This window comes from Epinephelus moara, chromosome 16 (assembly GCF_006386435.1).
Source record: "Epinephelus moara isolate mb chromosome 16, YSFRI_EMoa_1.0, whole genome shotgun sequence".
Classification (NCBI taxonomy): domain Eukaryota; kingdom Metazoa; phylum Chordata; class Actinopteri; order Perciformes; family Serranidae; genus Epinephelus; species Epinephelus moara.
In genome coordinates, this window is record NC_065521.1 from 14632223 (window position 1) to 14642605 (window position 10383).

General features: G+C 40.3%; 1 protein-coding gene across 1 annotated transcript in view; it reads right to left on the minus strand.

Moving 5' to 3' along the window:
• cpne9 (copine family member IX) overlaps positions 1–10383 on the minus strand; it is a 122718-nt gene that overhangs the window by 77851 nt on the left and 34484 nt on the right. The window contains exons 4-6 of the mRNA XM_050066249.1: positions 9056–9159; positions 5411–5450; positions 1186–1262 (exon numbers count right to left, since the gene is read on the minus strand). Of these exons, the coding sequence (XP_049922206.1) occupies positions 1186–1262; positions 5411–5450; positions 9056–9159 (221 nt within the window). The remainder of the gene's footprint in view (positions 1–1185; positions 1263–5410; positions 5451–9055; positions 9160–10383) is intronic.

A 10383-nucleotide genomic window follows, 5' to 3' on the forward strand; every position in this document is an offset into this window, starting at 1 on the left:
CTGGCATTAGGGGAGCGTCTCTGGGACGCCAGAGATCACTGTCTAGCTTCCTGGAGGTGTCGTGGGACCAACTAGACGAAACACTGGTGAAAGGAGGTTCCCACCCGATGACTCCAAAGACATGCTAGTTATCACTGCTCATTGGTTTGTATAGTTAAGCCTTGCCATATTAGCTTATCATAGGGCTTAGGTTTTTCACTGAGTGTTGATCCTTTTTGTGAGCACAAACTTCTTGTGTTTATTTGAATTGAAAGTTTAAATTTCCCTTCAAGAAAGTGTTTTTGATAAAGTTCCTCCTCCTGACAGAAGGGGGGTCAGGAATGATTTGAATCAGTTTTCATTTGCTGCAGTGATGGAACTATGAACTAAAGAGAAAAAAGAACCAATCAAAACACGTTTTATTTTAGCCATGCAAGCAAACATGCTGCCTTTGCACACAGCTTCTGATACATATGCTGCTCTACGAGTGGTACTGTGGAGAATTGTTTCCCTGCACCCTGTATAATGAGCTCCAAAGTGGATAGGCAGAGATGGGGGGGATACCTTGTCTTTGCAATTAAATGGGTTCAAATCTGGCTTGTGACTTCTCTGACCTCACATCTCACTCTGTCTCCCAGCATTCCTTTCACTCCTCATAATATAGTGTGTTATCTAACACTGCAGAGATGGCTGCAAAGTAGAATTTTTGTCCTCACGATGAATGCATATTGCTCCTTTTACTGTGTAAAAACATTGATTTCTACTATTCACACATAACCAAGCAGAAAACACAAGAAAACCTACTGTTACAGGCTTCAGTCACTTTTGTTTGACATATAAACAACTCAATACCACTTCAGCAACAACAGCTCAGTGTGCAATGATGCAGCAGGCTGATATAACCTCTCACACTCTGATCCAACAATATAATAGATGAGTAATAGATGAGGCTGTTTAAACTTGGTGAATCTATACACATTGCATTAGTGTGATGACTCATAAAGTGTTGTTTTCCACAGCAGCCATCAATAAATATGGAATGAGAGTCGGAGGGGGACTCATTTCATTCTCATTTTGTTTGGTCTCAAGAAATTATTTATGTGCATAATTTATATCATGAATATGATTCAACAACCTGAACAAAAAAAAGAGGGCAGGCATTTCTCATTGATACAATGACAGATTTTAGGATGTTGTGGGACTTACGAGAGGACTCTCTCCAGCCGCCCTCCTGTGGAGCCGATAATTTCTCCAAGGGTACAGAAGGTCTGGCCCAGAAAGTCCTTAGTGAGGTAAGAGATAGAAGAGAGAGGATTGATAGCATTACAGGGCCAAGATGTAGTCCAGCCAGCACAGAAGTACCATAAATACAACCTGCAGATAAGGTAGATAAGAGCTTTGGGTTGCTGCAACCATTCCCTCTGTTCATAATGGCCCTCGAAGCATCCTTAAGTTTTTTTAATGTAAGTGATTAAGGACATAATCCTTAGTCCTTTACCCAAGGCTGATTCAGCCATCTGTGTTAGACAAATAATGAGGATTTCCTCAACACTTAACGGCCAATTCAGACTTTCCCTGCACAGGAACCCTATGGGGACCTCTGCGTGCAGCCTAGACTGTACATGTAGCAAGCATTCTGATGATGCATGCTCCAGTTACTGGTGATGCTTATTCAAAGAATAAGAACACAGGAGCTCTTCTTGACATTCATGAGGTACCATTTTCTCATGCATCTTCTTATTGATTATCCTGGCAGATGGCAAACAATGTTATGGTGCATTACCACCACTGGAATGGAGTATGGATTGGGAAATGCGCATGGGTCAAATGTCAGACTGACACAGAACCTCAGTTGTAGTATGACTGGAATCCTGTGCACCATGCCGTTCCTATGCACTGTTTGTACATTTTCCTACGAAAGCAATGCACCAAAATTCCTACATATCCTACATAATGATAAGCCAGTAATTTGTGCATAACCATGCATAATGTGCTGACGGGTGTAAATACAGAAGCAGCCCCTTCAGGAGGCAGGGTGAGGTGGTGAATGGGTCACAAAACAAAGGAGATGGGTGCTGAGAACCATGTGAACTTTGAGAAACACTAACAGCCAGTCAAAATCCTGCCGACACAGCTAGAACACACAGCGTATGCTTGGCACCACTGTTTACAGAATGTTCATCACTGTGGATGCTCACATCATAATCGTTGTTGTTACAGTTATGATTGTAGTTATTGTTACAGTTATAGTTATTGTTATAGTTTTCATTATTGTTTTAGTTATTGTAATACAGTTCTCATTATCTTTATAGTTACATTGTTATCGTATCGTATCGTTATATTGTTATATTTATTGCTATTGTTAGTTATCATTATTAGCCCCTTTTCCACCACAAGAACTTTTATCAATTACCTGGAATTTTGAAAAACCTCCGTGAGTTTCCACCGAAATTACCCGGAAAGATTACCTGGAATTCTTGAGGGGCGGGGCTGTTTGCCGAAGAATGCTGATTGGTGGAACACACATGCAGCATTCTGCACTTCCTGGTATGGGCAGCCGCTGCAAGCTTTATTTAATTTCTACAAGGTCCACTTTGTTTCTGTTTTGATTTAGGATGGATACCGAAACCCGGTACTAAATTAGCCCCAGAGCTAAATTATCAAAGGCCGTAGTATTGATAAGCGCTAACAGTATCGGCTCTTTTGTGCCGGCGCTGATCTCCTCTACACACACATCGACGCGACATGGTAACCGCTGAACAGCCGAGCGGCCGTGGTGAAAACAAAGTTGTTTTGATGGCAGCTACACTCTTTACTGTAAGTGACATTAAACCTTAGCGAGTAAGAAGCCAATACTTTATCAATACATGTGTTCAGCAAGCATGAACATGTAAACATGTAGACAGTGATATTCAGTCAGCTCTGTCCACAGACTCTCATCCACTGACACTAACGTTATGTCTTACACAAGGACAGCACGCTAGTTCGGCTGATAGCGAATTGTTACTAATAAACTCAAATGACAGCTGTCTGTATGTAGACTAACTTAGTTTGACACTTATCTAAAATACTTTTAAACTTAGCTGCTGGCTGAGACAAACAGCCCCAACTCTCTACCAGCACGTAACCAGCCAAGCTGGCAGAGCCAAATACAGGACACACACCAAATCATCAACGTCATCACGCTAATTTGAATTGATTTTCCGGAACTTTGAGGTGCGGTGGAAACGCAAACCACACAGATTACCAGGAATTATTTTACCCAAGTAAACAAATTCCTGGTAATAAACGTTCCGGGAATTGTTGGTGGAAAAGGGGCTATTGTTATATCTATTTCCATTTTCCATTTTCATCCGCTTATTCCGGGCCGGGTCGCGGGGGCAGCAGGCCAAGCAAAGCACCCCAGACGTCCCTCTCCCCAGCAACGCTTTCCAGCTATTGTTATAGCTAGCATTATATCGTTATAGTTATTGTTACAGTTATACTTACAGTAATCATTGTCACAGTTATCATAAGTTTAGTAATAGTTATATAGTTAAAGTTATCATTATCGTTGTAGTATTGTTGTTACAGTTGTAGTTTTCCTTATTGTTACAGTTATCATTTTTCCTAGTTGTGTTGATATCACTATAGTTACTGTTACAGTTATAGTTCTCAATACAGTCATCACTGTTATAGTTATCATTGATATAGTTATCATATTATTGTTATAGTTATCATCACAGTTATCAACGTTAAAGTTGTTATTATATTGTCAGCTATTGTTATCATTAGTTATCATTGTTGTTATAGCTATTGTTATACTGTTAAAGTTATTGCTGTTGTCACAGTTATAGTTATTGTTATGTAGTTAAAGTTATTGTTACACTTATTATTATCGTTAGAGTTATTGTTATATAGTTATAGTACAGTATAGTTGATGATTTTGTCTCCCATCACAAATATTGAAATCACTTATTCAAAGGATTTCTTGATGGCCAGTATGGACAGAAGGAACAATTACAGCAAATCAAACCTGTGTCAATGTTCATATAGGTAAAATACTATTGAGACAAACTTGAAAAAAATGGGAACCTTTCCTTCAACAATGCCCTGCTTGATACAGCCATGGTACAATTTTTAATTTAACTCATCTCTGAGAAACCACAGTGTGCTCAGTTCATTACAGATTCCCATGTATTTGAGGAGCTCTTAACCTTTTTCAACATATGAGTTCATAAGTTAGCACAGGGGAGCCACCTCATTAAAATAACTCAACATTAAACTAATTACTCTACACATTTCTGGACCTCGTGTGCTTTCATAAACAGGGTTACCGCTGAAGATAATAGGCTCAATAGCAATTATGAAAGACTATAAAATCAATAGGGATAGTATTAGAGATATTAAAGTTATTAAAGTTCCATTACAGTTTAATCTCATCTTTCTGAAGTGTCACTTTAAATTAAACATTAAATTTAAGGTTTAATTCCACCTATTACATAAGCATGCATTAACCCAACTAGGTCAAGCCCGAGAAGTCCTGGTGGGGTGCATTATTCAGGCGCTTGTTGACTGATTATTCTTAAAAGCTCCACACTGTGCATAAGGCAAACGTCCTCATGGTATAAAAGAAAGAGTTTTCCCCTTCAATCAGCGTTTTCATTGAACCACAGAGTTTGAAGTTTACAACCAACCACACTACAGAGAATAACATATGGCAACATAAAAAAGCAGAGCGATGACACGACACAATAAAACTCCTGCACAGCAACAAGGGCAGAGCACTATGTGTTGATGTTTGTCGTGCGTGGGCGAGCAAGTGTAGGTGTGCGTACCACAAACTGAATATGTGTGTAGCTCTTGTAAATGTCCTGACGTGCACAATCTGCTGTAGTGTACTGTCTCAAACAACAACAGCTGCTTTCACTTTGAAGTCGAGTTCTGAAAGTTGCTTTACCTGAGCGAATGATAAAATGCAGACGGAAAAAATGAAGAACACAGACTACGTAGGAAGCTTTCCTGGTGAGAGCTGTTGGTGTTTGTCCTTGATGAAATGAGATAAAAGAATGGGAGGAAAATACAATAAAATCAAAGTGGATGAAACAGAAAAATTACGAGTCTCTTCTGGGGACAGTGAAATAAATTGGAAAATAAAGAGCGAAATGATTGAAGGATATCATAATAACAGGACTCATGAGGATAACTGCATATTAGCCACTCACCTTCTGCTCTCCCACGAGTTGATTTGTTAGGAGGGAAAAAACAGAGTTAGTCACAAGACGGATTAAGAGTATACTAAATAGATTTATTCATGCTGCTGACCTCATTCACTGTAAATGAGCTTTAACAGTGTGAGTAATGCCGAATACAGTGCGAGACATTTGAGGGCTGATGGAAGTTGTCAGCGCTGAGCCAAAACTGTCATTAGAGTTCGACATACTGTACTTACATGTTTGGAAATGTTACAGCTTCTGGAGTCCACATTGTACCTACAAGAAACAAATGTAGGTGATAAGATTTAAAGAACGTGTGATGCATTTAAAGGGATTTAGTGCAATTACACATGATCCAATGTTATAGTTTTGGAAAGCAACAATGTTCTTGCTTCATTTTTGTGTTGGGCAGCAGCACATAACTGAGTAAAGATTCTGCAAATATATTGCAATTGCTAATCCTAGTAATGCTGTATTACCTATACCAACCTGCTCTCATTCTCAGGTCATCAAGTACTGACACTTTGTGCCCCTTAGCGTGTGAAACAACAAAACACCCTTTGGTGTCTCTATGAGACTAACTTTGGTGTGAACCCATCCGCTCCAATACTTGATGCTGAGAGCAACTTACATTGTATAAAGAACAAGAGTGTCTGTGTATGGTGAGAGGGTGATGTGGGGGATGGGTCAAACCAACATAGATTTACACCTAGGAGACCGTCGTTTGTGTCGCATGTGAAACCAAAAGTCACGTAACGTTACTCACGTGAATGTTGTTTTGATGTAATGTTACGCAACTTTCGTCTATCCATTATGTATGTCAGTTATGTGATGTATTTACGTCATGTTACATACTTCTTTTAACTCAAAACTTGATGTTTTTTTGTTTTTTTTAAATTTCATTTTGACAACTTTAACCATGTGTTTCAGGGTCTGGCACCCAGGAGGCAGCTGTGCATCACATACAGATGTTAAAGGGTGCATCTCCAACCCAGTCTCACTCCGATGTTGTCAAAATCTGGCACTGAGGCAGTGACTTGCGGCGTCAGACTAAAGCGTTAGTTTTTGATGAACTGGAATGAGAACAATTTGCCTCAACATGGGGGATCAGTATAATTGCTGACTCAGTTGTTGAATGTCAACAACTAAACTGTATTTAGTTTCCCAGTTAACTAGCTGATCACACAGGAATCACCTGTGTTTGGTTTGAATTGACCTATGGCTAAGTCCCGCCCTCAAACATGATGAGCCAATCACAGTGCGTATAGCCATTCCCATACACTCCGACACTCTCTGCCTGGACGTTCATTGAAATGCATTACAGAAAGTCAGTTTTGTTCGGTTTTATGAGCTTTTTCTGAGATTTGAAGTTTAAAAATGGTGAAACGGTGTGCATGGGGTACATGCAACTCCGACACAAGGTATCCTGAGAGGCTGGGCGACGGGGTGTATTTTTTACTCTTTAAACAACATCTCAACTGAGAAAAGTGTCTCCTTTGGATAAAGTTGTGTGGTAACGTTAGACCACAACATCAACTCAACGTGAATAAGATTAACAATGATGTCTACATCTGTTCTAAGGTAAGTCAACATTGTGTTTGAGGCAACATATTGTCACTTTGCTGGAAAGAAATATAAAGTTATCTTTAACATCTCTAGCTAACGTTAGCTAAAGTTAGCCTAACGTTAGCTCCTAGCTGCGTTGTTCATCATGTCACCTTGTTTGCTGGGAGTTCATTAGCCTATTTTGTTCTAGTTTTGTACTTTGGTGATCGTACATCATTGTTAGCTGTTGTCCAAAGGGCTCTAGTTAAGCTAACGTTAACTTCTGGAGCTTAGCTTCATTAACTTATCTGTAATGGCAGAGATAACAAAGGTTGGCAAACGTTATGCTGAATGATTCAGTGTAAATACTGTAGCACCAAACTAACGGAGAGACACTCTTGGTAAAGATGGTAAAAAGGCCGTTATCCTTTTCTCATATTCTGAGCCAAAAACCTTAACTTCAGTGGCACTTTAACTTGTTGTCTTTGATGGTGACGGCAACCAGATGCGGTTCACAAGCGTACACTGTGACCTGTAAATTTTGGCTTGTAATTTAAGCTTTTCATCGACCTTCTCAACAATAAAATGATGAATATATCCCTCCAGTGCGTAGTTTAGGCCCTTTTGGTTACTTATCAATCACATCTGATCATTATGTCCCCAAAAATCATCAATTGCCTCCTGCGAAATGCCGTGTACTGTGACACCTGCCATAGCGCCGGTCAATGTTGATATTTTGTCCGAGTGAGTGGAGGGGGGCGTGGCTTAGCCATAGGTCAATTGGAGGTTGATCAAGAGTTTTAGGAATTCAATGTGAGTTTTGGAGTGCTACTGTATGCACCTCTGTGCCATCATTAGGCTAAGCTAGCTGTTGACGTTCAGTAGCCTGAATACCGATAATGGGGTGGCTGTGGCTCAGAGGTAGAACGGATCGTCCACCAAGGAGGATCATCGGTCCGATCCCCGGCTCCTCCAGTCTGCATGTCCAAGTATCTTTGAGCAAGATACTGGACCCCAAATTGCTCCCGATGATGCTTCCATTGGTGTGTGAGTGTGTTAAAAACTAGTGGTGGTGGCACCATGTAGTATGGTAGTCTCGGCCACCAGTGTATGAATGTGTGTGTGAATGGGTGAATGTGACTCATAGTGTAAAAAGTGCTTGAGTGGTTGGGTGACTAGAAAGGCGCTATAGCCTACAAATGCAGGTCCATTTGCCACCTTCACACCATAGGCTGTTCTTGCTCTTCCAAAAATGATATAAGGAACACTTTAACAAACAATCAGGGAAATATTCTCTCTTTACTAACCCAGTTTCAGCACTTTAAATACCCATAAAATGACAACTTGTCAATTTGAGATTTTGGTTTGTGTACGGATGAAATAAACTAGATAGATAACATATTAATGTGTATCTTAGACGTGATGTTAGACATGTTTTTGGACTTGGGTGAGCCAGCTAGTTCCCTCTACTTCTACTCTATATGCTTAGCTAAGCTATTCAACTCCAAGCTCTAGCTTCATAATCACAGACATGAGAGTTGTTTCCATCCTCTCGTCCAACTCTCGACACATCTTTTAAACTAACCTGCCTGGCATTATTAATCATAAACCTTTTCCCATTTTTATCTTTTAGAAACTAGGCTATTTGACTTGAAAGAGCCAGGAATAAAAGAATATCTGAAATTGCTGTTATCTTGAAATTCTAGGCTACTGTAGCCTCATATCTGGGTTGTTTCACAAAGCTTGTTATTTGGGTATTGAAAATATGAAATTACCTTGCAAAGCAGGAGGGATGCTCTTGAGGTTTAAATTATGTACAACACCAACATAATACTATCATCACAAACAATGTTCCTGTTCCATTTTCATGTTCAAACTGTAAGCTTCTGTCCTACAGATCTCACTGAGCAATATGAGCACATTCCTGTGGCTTGATTAAAGCTACAGAGGCATGTAAGTGCTCTTTCCCTGTTATTGATTAAGGATAACAGGTAGGTGAACTGAACAGAATCGCCAAGTGGGTATACAGACACTAATGTAATCAGTGGGGCTATCAAGCAACCTTGGCAAGTGACCTTTTTTTCTTTTTAAATCTCCTTTCATGATTGGACATCCCACCATTTAATCTTAGCATTGATTAGCCTGTTCATTTATCCTAATCGGGCAAAATTAGCTTTCACTAAACTGAAGACCTGCAGAGAGAAATCATTCAAATGTAATCAAAGACACAGCTATTTTTGTGGTTGGTAACTCTGAGGCATTTACATTTAAGAATTTATCCAAGTTTACAATTAAATAAATTCAGATTTATTCATAAAAAATGTCAGACTACTTACACATCAAACCTTAGATTTTGTTTCTCTTCAAAGAAGAAATCCAGGACAAACTTCCTGACGAAATCTGGATTCCGAGTGTTATCGATTACCTCTGTCCTGCCAAACTACAAAAAGAGAAAAAAAAGTGATAACTGGTCATAATAGCAACATTGATTTAAGAGTCAATATATGCTATTAAGCCCACATAAAGAAAAATACACCACATTAAGACGTGAATAAAATTCATGAGATTCAGCAGCAACACATATTACCCTTCTAACATTTAATACAAGACTGGAATCCATAAATCCAAATCTCCTGTGCAAAAATATCACCACACTGTATGACACTGAAATTCATTGTGCTATGTGCTGTATCGTGTGTCCCCTGAGAAATCAGACAGCCATATTAGAGCTACAGTCGAATCACCTCTCTAACCTGCGAGCCCACAGAGTCCCAGGTCCAGCCTCCCTCCTGGGCCAGGCCTTCTCTCCATCACCCCGACAATCACATCGGTAATCCCCTCGGTGGACTCCCAGCCTCGCCTCCGTGGCTTGGCCCGACAGCACCATGTAATGAGCTATTGATCTTGGCACTGCTTCACCACAGTCACAATACCTCGATTCATGTCTTTAGTGCCCAGTGCACATAATCCATGCTATCAACTGCGTCCCCAGCCTAGCCATTACCAAGGCCACGCAGGGGAGTGTAGTGGACCTCAGAACCTACCTGGCGTATCGACCCAATGGGAAAATCCCATGACATTTCCTTGTATTGTTCTATTTTGGGGGCTGGAGGCCTTTGGTTTATAATCTCACTCAGGCGTGATTGGTTAATAGGTGCTGGGGCATGCGTGAAGGTTAGGGAATTGCTTTTTAACTGGTGGAGATATTTTTCATTGTCCTAGAGTAAGCAGAGCAGTTGGAAAGACAAGTATTGGTCATGGGCCAAGCTAAGCTGTACGTAAGATTATGTAATGGGTCCGTTACAGATACCATGTACTTCTTTTAACTATCTCTAACCTTGACCTTTCGTTTACTGTTTTTAAAGGGGACCTATTAAGAACATTTTCAGGTTCATATTCGTATTTTTGATTTCTGCTGGAACATGTTTACATGCTTTAATGTAAAAAAAAAAACAAAAAACAAAAACACTTTGGACTCTAGTTTCCCGGCACAGCGCAGGGTGGTGAATCCCGCGCAGAGCTAGTTTCAAGCAGCGCAACCCGAGGCGCGCTCAGTTTGGTAGTTTGGCAGACAGAGGTGCACTGAGATGGGTGTGGCGGCACACCAGCGGGAGGTGTCGACATATCCAGCTTGGCACAGTGACAGTTTCGTGCCAAAAGGCTT